A 20,477-nucleotide genomic window follows, 5' to 3' on the forward strand; every position below is an offset into this window, starting at 1 on the left:
ATTTACTGTGTAAGGAATGTAAACCCTCATATTATTATTCGCTTCCGCATTAAAGATAATAAATTCATTTCTTTTGAGGTCTGGGCTTTTACAGTGAAAAAGAAGGGGATACCTTATGCCAATTATGCCTGGTGATGGTAAGATTAATAAACAATGAAAATCCATTAACATAAACAAAAAGATCTACAATAATATATATTCACATACATTTATAGGTATAATATCAACTCAAGAGAGGAAAATAAAGCAAGCAAAAAATTACATGACAAAAGACAGGGAAAAAAAGTTCAATTAACATTAGTTATGATGTTAACTGAGGAAGACATAGTAGAAATTTACAGCTTCTAGTTAATACTTGAACAGATTCAATGATAAATGTGGTCTGGTTGATATAAAATGAGCATGGAATTTTTCAGTCCGGTACATATTTCACTTAAGCATATGGAAAAATCCCATATGGGTGCATTTAAGTTCTATGATGCTTTTAAAATATCATACACGGATGTTTCACTTTCCAAATAACATGAAAGCATAGAAAGCACCATCTAGTTGAAACTATTCATCATAAAAAATACTAAAGCCAACTAATAAGAAAACCATTTCTAGAGGATCGCTTTAACACTAACTTAATCAGTTCTACTGCTATATATAGTTATAAATTGCATTAACTAACTTGCGGAAACTTGATAGCAATATCAAGAGGCATTTCACTTAAGTACGAATAAAGATTTAATGGTAACACGATGAAATTTTTTTAAGGAAGCAGTCAAAAAATCATCATTTACAACAAAAAAACCTGTTTCACCTTCTCCTCCTCTTCATGTCTTTTCTCTTATTCCCTCTGTTTGTTCTTCAATTCCCTCTTACACGCACTAAAAAATAATTGACGAAAAACAAAATCATCAAAGATACTAGCTATAAACTCCAAACTTGCATTTTTGTTATCAAATGAATGAAAATTTCAAGACTAACTTAAACACTCATTTCCTTATTAGTACAAGTGATGCGGAACCCAAGATCAACCAACGTGATCAAGAACTCACACAATTTTATTTAAAGGCATCAGGGAAATTGATTCTATAGAAATTGTTCCTACTTAACCTACTATCAATAATGATAGGAACTAATATCACTGGAAGTGAAAGAAATAGAATGGAAAAACGCTACAAGTTTGTACCTTGATAAGTAGATTAACTCTTTACTCAACAAGATAGTAGAAGAATTTCTCTTGAAAAGAAATACTCTTAATATTATTTAAATAATTTTTGAATATCTTACAATGAAAACTTAGTTGCCTATTCATAGGCTAAGCCAAGTAAATAAAAAGAAAAATAAAAATAAAATCTCTTAATTTAATTTACAATTACATAGGAAATAAATTAAAATTTAAAAATTAAAGACTAATTTTTGAAGTAAGATAAATTTAGTCTTTCCTTTTAATTAAAAGAGATTATGACCAAATTAAGAGGGAAGACACATAGAAATAAATTAAAAATTAAAAGCTAATTTTTTAATTAAGATAAATTTAGTGTTTTCCTTTAATTAAAAGAGATTGTGATTAAATTAATGGAGAAATATATGAAAATTTAGGGCCGACCATAAGATCTTTTTTTAAGCCTATTTCCTCATCTTTCATTGGATTGAGCCTTCTCTTTCTACTCCATGTCCATGCTTACATCAACAAGCTTTTGATGGCTCCCTTCAACTAATCCTAAGTGAACAATGTCATTACGACATCACGAGAATCAATGCACGATTGCAATCCGGGAGGAAGTAAAAGAAGAAGTAGCTGAAGAGAGAGAAAAAGCAGAGAAGAAAGGAGAAGAAGGAAAATCAAAGAAAGAAAATCTAGGGAACTCGATAGGTAAAGAGAAATTCTCATTTATGCTTGTATGTCCCAACAATTTCTCCCTTATATGCAACTATTAAAGATTAACCTAACCAATTAATGGTAACTCAGAGCTCATTAACTAAGATTAGCAGCGAAGGAGCTTTACAAGATAATACGAGAGAAGGCATTCACCTTGGCTTGACTTCTGTTCTTCATGCAATTCGCTCCAAGTAAGTGGATTGTGGCTTTGTGTCATTTTAGAGACTTGCAGAAAAGTAGACGAGGCACGTTCTATTATTTATTTCCCATTTTGATTTTGATTTTTTTAAATTCATTTTAGTCTTGAATTTAATTTTAAATATTAAAAATTAACAAAGTATAACGGCCAAGCCAATCTTCTAAGTTGAGTACATTCTTCAATAACGACCAACCATCCTACCCTCCTTCCCTTCTCTCTCTCTCTGTCTCTGCGGGAGAGAAGCCACAAGCCTATGTCATCTTCTTCACTCGTCTGCTATCTAAATCCAGCCTCTGCTGCTACTCTCATTTCTCTCCAAAACGGATAACATCCACGCCTCCATACCCCGAGCTCAATCTTCTCTTCAATGGAAGGTTCCCTCTTCGCACAGAAGCCAGCTTATCCTGTCCAATCAACCCGCCCAATGCAGCCGAATCCACCTCTCAAATTCAGCTCTGCAACACTGCCACTCCCTCCTCAGCCTTCACCTCCGCCTTCACTACCTCTGGACTCCATCCTACAACACCTTCTCCATCTCTCTTCCCCGCCCAATACTGCGCAGAGACCCAAATCCTCAAACCCACCTCGAAGTAACGCAACCCATTTTCCTTCTCTCCAAATCTCCGAGAAATCAACGCAAAAGCAGCACAGACAGGTCAGTTTTAAGAAATCCACGTCTTTGCCTGCGCTAGAGTTCGCTGGCGAGAAGGAAGAAGGTCGACAGGGAGATGAGTTTCTCAGGATCTTGTCAAATAGGGCTATGCTCTTGTTCAATGCCATTGTGGAACAGCCCTTAAATGGTCTGAATAATTTCTTTGATTCTGCTAAATTTGAGTTGCTCAAGGTCGATTTATTCAGTTTGTTGAAAGCTTTAGATCTTTCGGGTAATTGGGAAAGAGCCGTTTTGTTGTTTGAATGGCTAGTATCTAACGCGTCTTCTGCGAATATGAGGCGAGACAATCAGGTTATCGAGCTGATTATTAGAATTCTTGGAAGAGAGTCGCAGCATTCAATTGCATCCAAGCTGTTCGATGAAATTCCCATTGAGGAATACTCGCTTGATGTTCGAGCATACACAACTATACTTCATGCATTTTCTCGAAGTGGGAAGTACGAGCGATCCATTGCTTTATTTGAGAATATGAAGGAAACCGGTCTTTCTCCCACTTTGGTCACCTACAATGTTATGCTTGATGTCTACGGGAAGAAGGGTCGGTCATGGAGTAAAATTTTAGGTCTTTTGGATGAGATGAGAACCCAAGGACTTGCCTTTGATGAATTTACTTGCAGCACTGTGATATCTGCTTGTCAGAGAGAGGGTTTGTTACATGAGGCAAAAAGGTTTTTCACGGAATTGAAGTCACAAGGCTATACACCTGGGACTGTAACTTATAACTCTTTACTACAAGTGTTTGGAAAGGCTGGAATTTATTCTGAGGCATTGAATATCTTGAAAGAAATGGAGGATAATGATTGCCCGGCTGACTCCGTGACTTACAATGAGCTTGTTGCAGCATATGTCCGGGCAGGATTTTGCAAGGAAGGAGCTGGTGTTATTGAGACGATGACAAGTAAAGGAGTGATGCCAAATGCAGTTACATATACCACGGTTATTAATGCCTATGGCAGAGCAGGAAAGGAGGACAAGGCTTTAAGGCTGTTTAAGAAGATGAAGGAGTCCGGTTGTGTTCCTAATGTATGTACATATAATACTATACTTGGGATGTTAGGGAAGAAGTCGCGATCTAGTGAGATGATAAAGATTCTGCATGACATGAAATCAAGTGGATGTTCCCCTAATCGAATCACATGGAATACGATGCTTTCAATGTGTGGGAAGAAGGGTATGTACAAATATGTGAATCGAATCTTTCGGGAAATGAAAAGTTGTGGTTTCGAGCCAGATAGAGACACGTTTAACACTTTAATCAATGCATATGGCCGATGTGGTTCACACATTGATGCAGAAAAAATGTATGAGGAGATGATCAAAGTGGGGTTTACCCCTTGTGTTACTACTTATAATGCACTTCTCAATGCTCTGGCAAGACGAGGGGATTGGAGAGCTGCAGAATCTGTCATTCTGGACATGAAGAACAAGGGCTTCAAGCCCAGTGAAACTTCGTATTCGTTGATGCTCCATTCTTACGCAAAAGGAGGAAATGTGAAAGGGATAGAAGCAATTGAGAAAGAAATATATGATGGTCGTATATTCCCTAGCTGGATGCTCTTAAGATCCCTTATACTTGCAAATTTTAAGTGTCGATCACTGGTTGGCACAGAGAGGGCATTCAAGGAATTGCAGAAGAAAGGATATAAACCTGATCTGGTTCTGTACAATTCTATGCTTTCAATTTATGCAAAGAATAACATGTATGATCAGGCCAATGAAATGCTGCAATTGATTCGGGAAAGCGGGCTGCAGCCTGATCTGATTACCTACAATAGTTTGATGGACATGTATGTTAGAAGGGGAGAGTGTTGGAAAGCTGAGGAAATCCTCATGGGACTAGAAAAGTCTGGGAGAAAAGCCGACCTCGTTTCCTATAATACTGTCATTAAAGGATTTTGCAGGAAGGGGCTCATGCAGGAAGCTATGAGAACTCTCACTGACATGACAGCTAAAGGGATTCGACCTTGTATATTTACATACAATACTTTTTTGACAGGCTATGCAGCAAAGGGAATGTTCCCGGAGATAAATGATGTGATTGACTACATGATTCAGCATGGTTGCAAGCCTAATGAACTATCTTACAAGATTGTGGTAGATGGTTACTGTAAAGCAAGAAAGTACAGAGAAGCCATGGACTTCCTATCCAGAATCAAACAATTCGATGTTTCTTTTGACGATCACTCAGTCCAAAGACTAGCTTCTCGCATCTGTGAAAATTTGGAGGCGTAACTTCATGAAGTATGCCTCTTTGATTCCATTTGGTTCTTGGCCGAGCACCAGAGGTGGTTGTGGCGAAATTATAGCTTCACTAGCTTGTTTTTTTGGTTTTGTGATCTCAATCAAGTATAGTAAGATCAGTTTTGCTCACAAGAGCGATAATCTCTAGCTGCCATATCAGCCTCAGATAGCAGATACATTGATTATGACTTGCTCCAACTGATATTGGGAAAGAAACTGAAGGAGAAGCTTTCAGCCTTGATGAACCTCATAAAGGTCTGATTTCCATTTTCCATTCAGAGCTCTCATGAGACTTGTGAAATTTACAATAATGCCCAGTTGTAATATCAGGGACCTCTATTTAAATGTTATATTATATTGTGTTGGGTTTAGAGAGGATTTCCAGCAGAATTCAGTGGGGAAATGAGCAAAGTTCCAGTCAGAACTTGAGGCTGTGGACAAGGGACTCTGGAGATTGGTCTGTGCTTTTAGCTGCTGCAGCTTGTTACTGTGTCAATGGTGGCAGGAGCTTCCTATGGGTTTAGGCTTGTATCTGGTTGGTATATAAAATATATTCTTTGAAAAACGTTACCATCAATTTTTTTTTTGGTTGATTTAACATGTATTTTAGCTGTGAATTAAACTGTTGAGCATCATAAAATATCGTATACTAAATAATTATAGAATTATTTAATAGTTTTTACTAAATTATGGTACAATATTACTCTCAAAAAGATAGTGCAAGTCGGTATTACATAAAATATTTTTATTAACTGTTTAACAGTTAAAAAAATATAAAAGTGAATACAATATATTTTTTCTTTTCTAGTTTTGTGTTTCTTAATCTAATAACATTATGCAATAAGTAAATAACATTATATAAATCAAATTACTCAGAAAAAGAATAATTAGTATAAAAGTTTGCTAGGCATGGTATTTCCCAATAATTATAGAATTGCCACCATGGTAGTACTCCTTTGCAACTTTCCAACCTGTTCTAATTACTAATATCATCTCAACTCATCCTTTAAAACCCTAATCAGAAAAAAAAAATGTAAATTTTGTAAGTATAGCTATCACAAGATGCGTATTGGGTTTGTGTGGACAAATGCAGATAGAAAAGAAAAAAGATCTACAGATACTTAAGAAACAGGAACAAGCAAAATGAAAACGATTAATTTCTAATCTTGAGAAAATACCAGAAGATATTTCGTTCAATAAATTGATTCAATGAGAACGTTTCCAAGTGTACAATAAAAAAGGAAGAGAAGCAAAATGAGAACGATTAGTTTCTAATTTTCAGAAAAAATAGCAGACAATATTCTGTACATAAATTTGTCCAACTAAAACTTTTCAAAAAAGGAAAAGTAAGTACAAACCTAACGCTGCCAAACAGTTTCTTTAAGAAGTTCGCGTGCGAACCAAGCTCAAAAATCTCAGGGGTTAACCCGAACAAAAAAAGACCGACCCGGTAAAAAACCGAAATCCAAACGCGCCCTTCGAACCAAACCCATACATCCATCAAAGCTCCCAGATTTTTCCACCAACCTAGACGGTGAGTGCACATGCATATGTGTTTTCTCTTGGCTAATTTCCCAAACATTGCTCACCACTCGTTCGCTTCCCCCTTCTCTCTTCCTCTCTCTCTCTTTCACCGTCTCTTCGAATTCGTTTCCCTAACGCAATTTAATTCTTCTACTCCTGAAACCCAATTCACTTTCCTTCCCGGCGAGCTTTTCGGGTTTTGGCTTCATGGGTTGAAGCGAATTTCCCTCCCTCGGGTGTTTCTCGACTACCGTCGTATGTAAATGGAGTGGGACAGTAGTTCCGATCTGAGTGGCGATGAAGACGAGGGCTTTCTGCTCAACGATGGCGGCCCAATTCCTTTTCCTGTCGAGAGCTTGCTCCAAACGGCGCCGTGCGGGTTTATCGTTACCGACGCGCTGGAGCCCGACCATCCAATCATTTACGTCAACGCCGTCTTTGAGACTGTCACTGGGTATCGCGCCGAGGAAGTTCTTGGCAGAAATTGGTCAGTTCGTGTCTTCAATTGACGCTTCCCTTATTTTTGTTTTACTGGGTTTTTGGTCTGGTTGTCACTTTATGCTGTACTTGGGGTGCTTTGTGTTCGTAAAATCAGCGGGTTAGGTGCTATTGGTAGATGTTGAAACATGGGTTTTCATTTGGTATGCTTACTGTTTCGTCAAGAATGAAATAATTCCATTTTGATTTCTGAGAAATAATTTTTCATATTTAGTTTTGTCCTTCTTTGTTTGAAAAGTTCAGTCTTTGGATTATTGCTACTATCTAAGCTACCCAAGTTTAGACATTTCTTTCTAGCCGTTTGCTGCTTGATCCTTGTATGGCTAAAGGAAACTGATCAGTAGGGTTAAACCTTGGTTTGTTCTGGTTAATCTTGGATGATATGATTATTTCCCTCACCGAAGTATTAATTTTCATTTATAAGACGGAATGCATGACAAAGCAATTGTTTCTCTCACCAAAGTATTAATTTTCAGTTATAAGAAGGAATGTATTTGGAGAGTCTATGTTATGCTCAAAACCTAATACAAATAGGCCAGACTAATTTGTTTTTTTGACGGAGTTGAGGGTAGAACACGACTCAAGTCCTTGAGCTCTGCCGAGGAGTTTAAGGCTCTTGGCAGGAGCTTGTAGTGTTAATTGTTGGGATTAACTTTCAACCATATGAGGGGCTTTTGTTTGACCAACTTCTAGGCAGGGTACTTGAAGATTTTACTGGGATGGGCACATTCAGCAATCATTTGAAGTAGTTAAGTTGTTGTTTATCAACTATGATCATTAGGATAGCTGAGGATTGGGGAAGTAGAGAGCATCTTGTAGTCAGCTTGTTATATGTTGGTGAAAAAGAAGTTTTGTTCAGCTAGAGATATATTAGAACCTGACATCGGACAAGGATATTTCTTGATGGCAATGCAAATAAGGCTCCCATGGATACACACTTAAAAAGGATTTTTGAGGGTATTTACTCTTCTTTTGATGGTGTTAGATATCACTGATTCTGAACCTTATCTATTTTGTTTAAATGTCAGCCTCTTCTTGGTGGAGAAGATCAAGGAACCTGATTAATATTTTGTCTCCCTGTGCTGTGTTAATGCTTTTTTACCTAGGTGGCACATCCTTGATGTGCTTTTTATAGTACTTCCTTTTCATTTTAGAAAAAAATGAAAATTACAGTTCGTTCTTGCTTTCTTCTTTGCTGCTTGTACTGTTACCTGCTATAATTAAGACCCTGCAATTGGAGACATCAGAGAGTTGCTGCATTTGTGGACTTTTTTTTGGATAGAAATGGAATATCTAGTTTTTTGTGCCTCTGTTATGACATGATTTATGAGGTTGCTTTCGTAAATCTTGAGCTTGTGAACATGATTAAATTGTCTGGGACATATATGTGGACATGATAGACTCATGCATGATCATTTTATTATTGATCATAAAGTTTGTCATGCTGCATAGATTTTAATTATCTTGGGGAGCCTGGAACAACCAATTGATCTAATAAATTACCTAGTGCACGGATTGTTGACTTAGTACCTGGATTGGTCTGGCATATGTAACAAGATGACAAAATGGAATTGGATGCATTGTAACTTGTAAAATTGGAAGATGGGAGCAGATGAATACATAGGGTACAAGTCCCCTTGCTGGTTGATTTCGTTGAGGTTTATTTGAGTTTAGTGCATAGGTTCATTATTACAAATGAAAGAAATGTTGAGATGGTAGCCAAGTAAATATAGTTACTCTCTCTTTATTAAAATTGGAGGACATCATAAATATGTTGTTTTACATGGGGAACTCATTTTTTGCTTTCTTCTGTGTAAGTTTTACCATCAAGAAATATTAACTGAGTTTCACAAGACAAGCTTCCAAGTTTCAAATGTCAGTTGTGCGTTTGTTTTTATTGCTTTGTTCTCTCACTTTACTTACCTGTTTCATAAAATCTTCAGATTCTGCTTGTGGCCCTTTATGAAGAGAAAGAGACAGCATAACTTTTCAATCATCTTTAGTATTCACATAATCCTTTTTTGAAGGATTATCTAGTACGTTTCAAAATGACTTTGTTTATTTATTTTTTAAAATCACTCAGTTTCTTCTCCATGTCTGATCTGTAGTAGAAAATAGAAACAGAATGAATGTCACATGTCTTTGTATAGATGCTAAAGCTTATTCGTCTGAAAAGAAATGTGTTTATTCATTGTCTGATGTGTGCTATGTACAAATTTGACTTAAATTTTAGATTTATTTCCGTACTCCTCCACGTCCCTGGGGTATAAGCGGAGCTACTATTTTGCACGCTTGTCTTTCTAGAAGACTGGAATTTTGTGTATGCTTTTTTTTCTTTGTTCCTTTTTTGTTATTTTAGGAGTAGGGGAGTGGGAATCAAAAGAAGATCGTGAACTTATGTTACACTTATAGCATTTGAATCAGATTAATTAAGGTAATGATGTTCATTGTTATTTGAAAATGTGTTGAAGCTATATGCTGACAATCTACAACTTGTTTCCCATGGAAAATGTTTTGTTTTGGTGTTAGGCTCTCTTATTCTTGTAACTAATTCATCTACCAATAATTAGTACAAACTGATATTGTGATCATCATGAAACTACTTGCTTCCAATTCCTTTGGTAAGGAGGTCGTGCTAGTGCTCATATCTTATAATATAGTTATTGACGTGGTGTGAGCTGTGAAGCTGATTTGGAAAGAAGGTTGAAAACGGCTGGCGGATTAAGGGTTCATATTTATCAAACAATTGCTATATTTTCTTTAGATAAGTTCTTTTTATAATAGAAAAGTTCTGGTCAAGATACGAATATCTGAAAACTTCGTAGTATCTCATGCTTCAGCCCCTCCCAAACTCACTGTTGCATCACTCTTCCTGATGTCTGTTGTACTCTAAAAATTATATTAATCCAATGTCAGTGCCTATAGAATATATTTTTAAATATCGTGGAAACATTACGAAAAATTTAAGCATAATTATCGTGGCTTAGAAATAGTGAAATAGATCTTTGCAACTCTCTTAATCTTGATAATTTTTTATCCATTAGTAGGTTAAGCATTGAGAGTTGCTTCTTCTGATGCTGTTTTATTTTGTTGCAGCCGTTTCTTGCAATGCAGAGGACCATTTGCTAAAAGAAGACATCCATTGGTGGACTCAACAGTAGTTTCAGAGGTAAGAAGATGTCTTGATGAGGGCATTGAATTCCAAGGTGAGTTATTGAATTTTAGGAAAGATGGTTCTCCAATGATGAACCGACTGCGGCTGACTCCTATATACGGAGACGATGAGACTATTACTCATGTTATAGGAATTCAGTTCTTCACAGAAGCAAATATTGATCTGGGGCCAGTTCCTGGGTCTTCTATTAAAGAAGTGACAAAGTCATCTGATCGGTTTCGATCAGGTGTTTCTACTTTTCGTCCTGTGTCTGTTGGGGAGCGAAATGTTTTTCGTGGAGTTTGTGGGATTTTACAATTGAGTGATGAGGTGTTATCGCTGAAGATACTTTCGCGGCTGACACCAAGAGATATTGCATCTATTGGTTCTGTTTGTAGGCGACTCTATGAGCTGACAAAAAATGAGGACCTGTGGAGAATGGTCTGCCAGAATGCATGGGGTAGTGAAACAACTCGTGTCCTAGAAACTGTCCCTGGCGCAAAGAGATTAGGGTGGGGTCGACTTGCTAGGGAACTGACCACTCTTGAAGCAGCAGCATGGAGGAAGCTAACTGTTGGAGGTGCTGTTGAACCCTCAAGGTGCAATTTTAGTGCATGTGCTGTTGGAAATCGGGTTGTGCTTTTTGGTGGAGAAGGCGTAAACATGCAGCCAATGAATGATACCTTTGTATTGGATTTAAATTCCAGTAATCCAGAATGGCAACATGTGCAAGTGAGTTCTCCTCCTCCTGGCCGCTGGGGTCATACACTTTCATGTGTAAATGGTTCTCATTTGGTTGTATTTGGAGGCTGTGGCAGGCAAGGTCTACTGAATGATGTCTTTGTATTGGACTTGGATGCAAAACCTCCAACTTGGCGTGAAATCTCAGGATTGGCTCCTCCACTTCCAAGATCATGGCACAGCTCCTGTACTCTTGATGGCACCAAGTTGATTGTGTCTGGTGGCTGTGCAGATTCTGGAGTTCTTCTCAGTGATACTTTTTTGCTTGATCTCTCAATGGAGAAACCTGTTTGGAGAGAGATTCCAGTAGCATGGACTCCACCTTCTCGGTTGGGTCATACGTTGTCAGTTTATGGAGGTAGGAAAATATTAATGTTTGGTGGTCTGGCCAAGAGTGGGCCACTAAGGTTTCGTTCTAGTGATGTATTCACAATGGACCTCAGTGAAGATGAACCTTGTTGGAGATGTGTAACTGGTAGCGGAATGCCTGGTGCAGGAAATCCTGGGGGAGTAGCTCCTCCACCGAGGCTTGATCACGTGGCAGTGAGCCTCCCTGGTGGGAGAATCCTTATATTTGGAGGATCTGTGGCTGGTCTTCACTCTGCTTCCCAGTTATATCTCCTAGACCCTACTGACGAAAAACCTACATGGAGGATATTAAATGTTCCTGGTAGACCGCCCAGATTTGCCTGGGGACATAGCACTTGTGTAGTTGGAGGAACAAGGACTATAGTGCTAGGTGGTCAAACTGGAGAGGAGTGGATGTTAAGTGAGCTCCACGAGCTATCTTTAGCAAGTTCTGTGATCTAATCAAGAGGATATGGTATTTCAAGCTGTTGTAAAGAGGTTTAAAAAAGAGTTTCTAATGACAGTATGTGGTATATTACCCTTGAGGATTCAAGTCTTTGGAGAGCACAATAAAGAAAGGAATCTAACAGGATTACTCCAAGGGTTGAGGATTGATGTCTACGGAGAATGTTTACTCGGTCACTGAAAAAAAAAAACACTCTTTTGACAAGTATTGCCTCCTAGTCAAAACTTCCGTATCATGGGTTTTTGCGCCCTGCGCGTTTTCTTGTACTGAGGATGTTTTCTGACTTGGGGGATAGAATTTGGGAATGAGTGACTTGAAACCCTGTTTGTTCTTTTTTGTTTAAGGTTTGTATGAATACTGCTAAAAAAAAAAATGAATTATTCCTCCCTGTTAGGCTAGTAGTAGTTGTTATATGTGATAGATTGTAGGTATATTAGTATATGTAGGTTTAGTTTTATCTTCATCTTATCATTGTTATTATGGCTCATGATCTGTTAAATTCAGCTTCTGTACTTCGAACTGAAAAAAAAAATATTTGGGGGAAGAAAAACAAAAGGTTGCTTGTTTACATTTTTTGCTACTTAATATTTTTACGCAATAATGCCTTGTTTGTTTGAGTCCTTTTTTTTACGTTTAAGCATTTTTGATTACTTTGCCCTGGTAGGCTGCCCAAATTTTTATGCTGTATTGAATCACTGAATGCGACTCTGTACTTCCCTCTTACGATTTTTTTTTTTTTTCCAATTTTAATCATAGTTTGAGTTCTGGGTTTTTTTTTTTTTTTTTTTTTTTAAGGGTTATAAATATTTTCTAGTTTTATTATATTTTTTTTTGTAGTATTTATAATTTATTACTTTTTGGAATGATATTTGTCCTTGTTTGAATTTTTTGGAATTTTTTTTTTTAAACTTTAAATCGTAGATTTTTGTGAAGTCAGATAATAATTATGATTGCAATAAAGTTTAATTATAAGAGAAAATTATGATTTCTTGTAGAAATTTTGAAAAATAAGATTTATATTAAGAAGAAGATTTAGTAATAAGTGGACGTCATAGTAGAATGGCAATTCTGTTATTTACCGGAAAACCATGTCCCATAATTATCTGACCTGAACAGAATCTAATCTCTTTGTGCCCACATCATATATTCCCAGTCCCTGTACTCCCCCTTACAAAGTAATTGATTTATAAAATGATAAAAAAAAAAATTAAACATTTAATTACAACCTTTTTTAATTAGAATAAAGAAATTAAAGTCTAATTAATTAAATTAGATTCTTTTTTAAAAATTTAATTATTAATATTTTGTCGGATGTGAAATCTGAAGAACAAGAAAATAATCACTTCATACCTTTCTTTTGAAGTTAATATATTAAATTTAATTGAACCTAAATTTTCTCTTCCCATCAAATTTAAATAAATAAATGTAAATAATTTTTCTAATTAAAAAAATAAAAAAGAAGAGAGAAAAAACGGTAACACAGAAAAACTAGCTTTTCAGATTGGAGTGAGTTTATCGAAGACAAAGATCTAACCCCTTGGTTAGCGTGCTTTGTAGCAGAACAACAGTCGAAGCCCAAATCTCGCCAGTCCCTGTTTCTCTCTCCCTCTCTCTCTCTCTCTCTACAAAGATTTTCCCACACTTCCCATTCAGTTTCTCTATCATTTTCCCTAATGCCAATCACTAGGGACCCATCTACCCCGCCGCCGATGATCGGCAAAATCGGTCCTTACACCGTCTTCATGACTCCACCTTCCACTCCTAAACCGGTTGCCGAGCCCATTTCCAGCTCCCCCAAACCGGTCATGCCGCCTCCCGTTCAGCCTCCGCCTCAGCAGTTCCATAAGCCTGTTGTTTCCCATTCTGTATCGGACGGCTCCGTCGCCGGTTTCTTCAAGAATGCCGTCACCAAAGTCCAAAGTGGTATGTTTTTTTACTGGTTCTACATTATTTTTATTAGCTAGGGGATTTTGTTCTTTGGTTACTGAGAATTATGGATGAAAGAGGAAAGTAAAGGGAATAGCAAGAAATTAAAATGTTATGTTTTTTATTTCTTTTTCTCCCTTTTCTTTTGAACGCTTTTTATGTGTTCTGGTTTTCGATGAAGATAATCAGATATCTAAAAAATTGAGTTGAAGAATTTTGTCTGATTATAGTTAGGAACTATGTTATACAGCATTAAGATCATTGTTTGGTTTCTGGGAAAATGCAGGAAAATTATATACAAAAAACAAAAACGAAGCAATGATAATGGATCTTATCTTGTTTTGTGTATTATAAAAGGCAGCACATAAATTACAGATAAGATGAAGAGTTTGTGATTTTTGGACCTTACTTTTTGCATTGCTTTGTCAAGTTTCCTATTTTGACGTCTACTGTTTCACATTAGTCACGAAGTAATGTTTGGCATTTGAGATTTCTTAAAGCTCAAAAATTTTATTAATCCTTAGCACTGTAATTTTTGGGAGGTTGGTTTTAGTCAGGCTTCTGCTCTAGAATCTAATGTCTGAAGTTGATAGATGTTTTGTTTCCTAAGATGAGTGTTATGAAAATGGGAAAATTGACCTAACTGAATTACCCCTAATAAGTCTATACAAGGAACGGTTTTGAAGTTTCTATTTCCTTCAGTACTATTAATAGTATTTGGAGTTTCAAGTATTGTCTTTTTCAAGTTATTTACTAATTAAACAAGTGCTTTTCGCAGCACATTCGAGCTTAGATGAGCATTTGGCTCGCTGGTTTGGATTAAATCAGTCAAAGTATCAGTGGGCATTGGATGATTATTATGAGAGCAAGGGACTGGTAAGATTTGTCACCTGCCATTTCAAGGTTTTGTTTTTCACTTTTAAATGGAGCTATTTCTGTCTAAGGCCAAGTAGCTTGGGGGGTAGGCTCAAGAGAGTCAGGGAGATTTTTTAAGGTTATGTTCGGAGCATATCAAGAATTCATATGAAATTCATTCGGGAAATCACACTTAGTTTAGCTGGGAGATGGTGAAAGTTCTATCAAAAGAATAAAAAATTATCTCCCTAGGGAATTTGAAGTAGAATTGAAGTAGTACATCCCAAATTCTATTGAAATTGATGTAATTTGGGATACATTGTTCCAATTCCACTTGGAATTTCTTATGAGCTCTACTTTTATCAGTTTAGATGGAATTTTTACTTTCTCTTATGAAATTGAGATACATTTCAAATGAATTTCACAAAAATTCTTTTTCTTTAAATAAGAATTTCGCAAAAATCTTGATTTCCTCCGCGAAAGTAGCCAATGAATATTATGTTGTTGACTCTCCAATTTGCTTTATTTGAATGTTGTTGTTGGGTTTGGTAGTACTGTTACTGTTGAAGTTACATACGAAGTAACTTATAAGCAAGTTACCTTTCAGTTGTAATACTTTTAGTCCTGCATTTTACCATGAACTTTATTCAGTTCATGTGTCCCTACTTTTTCTCCTCCCACTTAAAAATGTTCATAATTTCCCATTAAAATCATGTTTCTCTTGAGTGCTATTTTTGCTGCTTGATTGAACTGTACAGTTCACAGTTTTTTTAGACTTGAGTGCTTTGTAAAGAATCTTTTTTGGTAACTATTTGTTCTCATCAACGAGCTAGTAATCTTGTTTACGTCGTTTCTTCTCCCCCATTCTCTCTCTTCTAGAAGGTTATGTTTGAAATGTCAAACCTTCTACATTAACTAATTGGTTTCGATTGCATACTAGAATAGCTGTTCTCAGGAAGAAATATTGTCCTTCTGGGGAAGAAAAAATGAATTGCTAGTCTGTAACTCATCTTAGTTGGCCAGACTTATAAGGTCGCTGTGTTTTTCGCAACTCATTCAAATCTTTCCTGGCTTCGGTTGATGGCAAAGCCGAACCATTCACCTTAGTATAATCTATGCAGCTGCTAGAGATAAAAATCTAAAGAAAAAAGAGTAAAGGAAAAATACCAGCATTCTGCCGCGAAAAATCCTATGTAAACCTCAGATGATACCAGCTAAGGAGGTATGAAACTTTCCTGCTGAACTGGCTAGATGAATGGCAGTATGTAAAGGCCTTGGTGGCTGCAAATAAGTTTTATCTAGACTATGTTTGGAAAAGCTCCAGTTTACCCGTGAAATTAATTTAGAAATCAACACTTATTTTTACTAGGAGGGATGAAAATCTCTTCCAAAATTTTGACAGAATGCTGTTTGTTATCATATTACATCGGCATTTATTTAATATTTGAAGGACTCATTACTTGAAAATGCTACTCAGATTTCGTAATCTGTTTAAACGCTTCATTTGCATGTATTCTACGTGTCTGTTCAGGTTGAGAAAGACAAGAATTTCACTTGGCAATCTGTACTTGCAGCGTTTTATGCTGTAATTTTTCTTGTTAATTTGAACAATTGACCTGATTCCCCTGATATTGTTTTATGCAACTAACAGGCTTTGATGCTTATGATTCTTCTATTTTTTTCAAAATTTTTAAACCCAACTGCAGGAAAAGGAAGGTGTAAAAGCAAAAGAGATGTCTGGCAAAGTACAGAGCGTGTAGTATACTTCTTGGTTCTGGTATAGAGAAATTTAAATCCATTTTCGTGTTACGAAAAAAGGATTCGATTTTCATCTCTTTAGCCTGCACAACTAGTTGATGTTTAATGGCTCGCAACTCTTGGGACTGCAGATATATATATATATAGAGAGAGAGAGAGTGATTGATGGGTCTCCTTTGTATACTATACATACCTAATATATGGTTAGGAAAATTGTACTGGATGATGGAAGGAATGCTTATCCGAGTACAAAACATCTTAGTATCTGGTAACTTCATATGTGAAGCTACCTGCTGCAGCAGCTGGCCGAGCTTGTTTGTGTGCCAGGTTAAATGACCCATGTAATCTTAATGCCCTTAAAAACTTCTTCCTAGAATTTTGTTGTTGTGATTCATTGAGATGTCTTCTAGTCTAAATTACTTCCAAGTTGTTGGAAATCCATTGTTGTATTTTGGTTTAAAAGCGAATTCAAGTTCACAAGTGAATTGATGCCGTGTGCTGGATGCAATGATTTCATTATCACACCATGGATTTAAAGCGTGGTTCAAATAACCGATGCTTCAAAATCTGCCCTTCAGTTTTTATTCCAATGTAGAATCAGAGATTTCATTATCATATATCTCCTCTATTAGTACTAATCTTAATTTTAAAAGAATGAGCTAGTTGGCTAATTCAATGTCGCATCTCCTATTTGATTTTAAGTGAGACTGTCCAGAGCTTTCTCTGTCTGTTACGGAAGTGCTCCAGTCATTTGATCCGCTATCGACAGGTATGTATGGCTCCAGATGTTTGAAAGGATTTGGTGGCTGAGGTATTTCCGTATCTCCCTCTAACATCTTCACCACAGAGCTCATAAGAGGCCTCTCCTCTGGCGAATACTGAACACACCATAGAGCCACCATAGCCATCTTCTCTGCTTTCCCTCTATCCTTCTCTTCTATCCCACAGAGCGATAACATGACTACTAATTCGTTGTTGTTAAACATTTCCCATGTCCATCTCGGCAACCATTGACATGACTCAGTGGCATTAATATCATGGTGTCTTCTTCTTCCTAAGATCTCGAACAGAAGGATACCAAAACTATAGACATCACACTTGTGAGTCACAGGAAAAGGCATCCATAGCTCGGGTGCTGCATACCCTGGTGTTCCCTTGTAGCCTGTCAATTGGACTTGACTGCTTTCATCTCTTTTACAAAGCTTTGCTAATCCGAAATCAGCTACTTTTGGGGTCAAATTGGCATCAAGAAGTATGTTAGCTGGTTTTATATCGTAATGAATGATCCTCTCTTGACATTCCTCGTGCAAATATGCGATTCCTTTTGCAGTGCCTATTGCAATTTCATTAAGCTTCTGCCATTCTACCTCTCTGTTCTCATTAAACAAGATTCCATCAAGAGAACCTTTCTCCATGTACTCATAAACAAGTGCTCGAGTACTTCTGTCGAAGCAGAACCCGAAGAGTTTTACCAGATTGATATGATTAGTTCTGCCCATAGTGCTGACTTCTGCCATGAATTGACCTTCAATGCTCTTATGATCTAGGGCATCAGTTAGTACTTTTACAGCTACCTGTGTTCCATTTGGTACTAATCCTTTGAAAACTACACCAAAGCCACCAGATCCTAGAATTGTTGAATACTCTTCTGTAAAACTTGCAATCTGGTCAGATGAGAATCTGATTGGCTTCTCTTTTTCCATATTGCTTAAGAATCTCTCCATTGTTGGAAACTCCATCTGTACCTGTGATCGTATGTGGGTTGTTCTTTAAATGATTAGGAGATAATACTTGAACTTGAATTATCAACTCTATTATAAAAATATTATAAATATTAAAAACTGAAAATTTTAATTTATACATGTTTATTTCTAATTAGAATTAAATCAACCCAACTTTGTTTCTATGGATTTTCTAAAATTTCCATTCTACCTGTGAATGATTTGGGACTTGAAGAACATGAGGTATTGCAATTGAAACATGTTCTGATGATCGTTGTTCTTTTTCTGAGTATGAAGCTTTACCAATACGATCACTTGTGGCAAGTTGTGCATACGAAGGGATCGAAGTGCCTGCCTTTTTCAAGCAGTCAATAAGAGCATAGATCACAGCTACAATTGCTATGGTTATCACCAGGCCAGAAACTGAAAAATATATACATATATATGTATGGAGATGATCAGACAAAAATCAAACGAAAATCTTAATTTTAATAGTTACTAACTTCCAGCACGGGGGTATATTTTCTATTAATATCCATTTTCTTTAAAAAGAACAGAGAATCCTCTTCAAAAAAAAGAACAGAAAATCTGATTTCAATACTTACTGATAGAACCTGCAACAGCCCATTTTACTGCAGAATCGAAGTCATCGGTGGCCTTATTGAACTCGTCTTGAGAATCTTGATAGCTAGTCTGATAAGGGTGGTAGCTGAAGCTCATCTTCCTTATTGTTATTCTTGAACAGAAATTATCAGAAGATCAATTATCAAGAGAGAATGTCTCATTACCTATGTAGGCTGAGCTTGAAAAATCTATGGGGACAAACTGGGTTGCTTCAAGTTTGACTTTGATACTTTGACTTCAACTCATACAGCTCACCAATGAATCAATATATATATATATATATATGTACACATATGCGTGACCAAGTCAATAATATTAACTTGTATCCTTTATTTATTTTAGGTGTGTATACGTGTGGAAGACCCGATTATCAATTATATTACGCTACATATGAAATTGCAATGAAATTTCATGAGCTCTGTGTCACCAAGTCAGAATAGATATTAATGTTTCCAGGACATTTATTTATACATATATATGTATAGATTAATTAAAGTCAAGTCAGAATAATATTTCGTGATAGATAAATAAAATAATGACCTTAGTGATTTTAAACCCGTAATATCCGATGCAAGGAGATGTTTTTCACTGTATTGATTGAGCATCATGGAAAAGCCAAGTTGGTGGGCAAGGTTATTGAGGTTTTACATAAAATAACTTCTTCTGATTCGATCCGTATATTAATTTCTTTGAAAGACACTGATAAATGTTATTGTTGTTAATTGCTGATTTTTCGATGCAAAATGAAATTTTGAAGGATCATACAAAATGGGCTTTCGTCCAAACATCTCCTTGAAAAGATTCATGCAGTAAATGAGGAGAAGGAAAGGAATATTTGAAGATGCATGCAAGATGTTCGATGAAATGCTTGAGAGAAGAAAAGGAATATTTGAAGGACCCTACAAAATGGGCTTTCCTCCGAACATCTCCTTAAAAAATTTCATTCAATATATGCCCAGAAGGGTTGCTTGCAGAGGGGAATTTGGAAGATGCATGCAACATGTTCGATCAGATGCTTGCGAGAAGATTTCATCCAATGCAGCCCATTTTTTTTCCCTGTTAGTTAAGTGATAAATTAACATGCCAAAATACTGTTATCTATGATTTGGAGCCTACAGTTACGTTTTATAGATTATAATAAATGTAGTTCTTTCATTTTTTTTTTTTCGTCAAGTTTTTTAGGAAAGGAATTATTTTGTATAAGGGATATATACTAAATGTATCATGATTTTTACTTTCGTCTTAAGTTTTACTTGGTACAAAAAATGGTTTCCAAACAATTTTTTTTTTTTTTGTTTAATTGGCGCACATATGTACCAACAATTTTTATATGTTTGATTCAATTTTTTTAGTAAATAGAAATGAGAACCCATCTCATTCAAATAAAAAGGGTCATTTTTTTTTTTAAAAAAAAGGAGTTATAATATAATTTTACACAACAAGAATATTTTAATTATTAAGTAAAAATAATAGATAATAAAAATTCAACCCAATCATTAGTTGCAGAAATGATTAAGAATAAAAAAAAAATAATCCAAAAAAAAAAACAAGATCTATAGAAAAAAAAAAAAAGATACATAAAGAAAAGAGGCCGGCGAAACTCAATAAAAAAGACTAACCGACAAAATAGTATTTATTTTTATTTTTATTTCATCCTTTTTTCTTCAAAAGAAGTGAAAAAAATTATTAAGCTATAAGAAGAAAAGATTAGTGAAATATTTTCACTACTACTTTATTCCCCATAGAGACTCTCTGAAGAATAATAACACACTCAACCTAAAGTTTTCTTTCTAGTTTATCCACTTTTCCTCCTTCAATTAAGCACCTCTTTGTTTTCTTTTGAAAAAGAAAAAAGATCCCCTCCATTTTTTCCGTAGCT

At 36.0% G+C, this 20,477-nt stretch overlaps 4 protein-coding genes and 1 long non-coding RNA gene across 7 annotated transcripts; 4 read left to right on the forward strand and 1 right to left on the reverse strand.

Annotated features, from left to right (window-relative positions):
• The first annotated feature begins 1,731 nt into the window (after nucleotides 1-1,731).
• On the forward strand, nucleotides 1,732-5,548 carry LOC110811096 (Tetratricopeptide repeat (TPR)-like superfamily protein). Of its 2 annotated transcripts, XR_015813401.1 has the most exons (3): nucleotides 1,732-1,864; nucleotides 1,961-5,238; nucleotides 5,356-5,548. XR_015813401.1 is itself a non-coding variant. In XM_088207784.1 (2 exons), exon 2 carries the CDS (start codon nucleotides 2,437-2,439, stop codon nucleotides 4,972-4,974), a length of 2,538 nt encoding a protein of 845 aa, XP_088063910.1. In that variant the 5' UTR covers nucleotides 1,732-1,864; nucleotides 1,961-2,436; the 3' UTR covers nucleotides 4,975-5,548. The 2 variants fall into 2 exon arrangements, 1 of the variants encoding a protein (XP_088063910.1); XM_088207784.1 differs by having other exon boundaries at nucleotides 1,961-5,548.
• Nucleotides 5,549-6,425: 877 nt separating this feature from the next.
• Nucleotides 6,426-12,282, forward strand: LOC148253101 (adagio protein 1). Its single transcript, XM_088207785.1, has 2 exons — nucleotides 6,426-6,994; nucleotides 10,102-12,282. The coding sequence occupies exons 1-2, from the start codon at nucleotides 6,771-6,773 to the stop codon at nucleotides 11,708-11,710; spliced, it is 1,833 nt and encodes a 610-aa protein (XP_088063911.1). The 5' UTR covers nucleotides 6,426-6,770; the 3' UTR covers nucleotides 11,711-12,282.
• Nucleotides 12,283-13,169: 887 nt separating this feature from the next.
• Nucleotides 13,170-16,738, forward strand: LOC110811077 (hydroxyproline-rich glycoprotein family protein). 2 transcript variants are annotated; one of them, XM_022037449.2, is made up of 3 exons: nucleotides 13,180-13,637; nucleotides 14,419-14,516; nucleotides 16,202-16,738. In XM_022037449.2, exons 1-3 carry the CDS (start codon nucleotides 13,388-13,390, stop codon nucleotides 16,253-16,255), a joined length of 402 nt encoding a protein of 133 aa, XP_021893141.1. In that variant the 5' UTR covers nucleotides 13,180-13,387; the 3' UTR covers nucleotides 16,256-16,738. The 2 variants fall into 2 exon arrangements, with proteins under 2 accessions (XP_021893142.1, XP_021893141.1); XM_022037450.2 differs by lacking the exon at nucleotides 14,419-14,516 and having other exon boundaries at nucleotides 13,170-13,637.
• Nucleotides 16,739-16,809: 71 nt separating this feature from the next.
• On the reverse strand, nucleotides 16,810-18,847 carry LOC110811076 (rust resistance kinase Lr10-like). Its single transcript, XM_022037448.2, has 3 exons — nucleotides 18,580-18,847; nucleotides 18,186-18,397; nucleotides 16,810-17,998 (listed from the first exon to the last, which is right to left on the reverse strand). The coding sequence occupies exons 1-3, from the start codon at nucleotides 18,692-18,694 to the stop codon at nucleotides 16,913-16,915; spliced, it is 1,413 nt and encodes a 470-aa protein (XP_021893140.1). The 5' UTR covers nucleotides 18,695-18,847; the 3' UTR covers nucleotides 16,810-16,912.
• An 89-nt stretch (nucleotides 18,848-18,936) lies between these two features.
• On the forward strand, nucleotides 18,937-19,757 carry LOC110811078 (uncharacterized). The gene is made up of 2 exons (XR_002539076.2): nucleotides 18,937-19,239; nucleotides 19,356-19,757. It is a non-coding gene; the product is annotated as an uncharacterized LOC110811078 (long non-coding RNA).
• Nucleotides 19,758-20,477: the final 720 nt, after the last annotated feature.

The sequence above is a fragment of the Carica papaya genome, chromosome 7, assembly GCF_054855325.1.
Source record: "Carica papaya isolate Zhongbai chromosome 7, ASM5485532v1, whole genome shotgun sequence".
Taxonomy (NCBI): Eukaryota; Viridiplantae; Streptophyta; class Magnoliopsida; order Brassicales; family Caricaceae; genus Carica; species Carica papaya.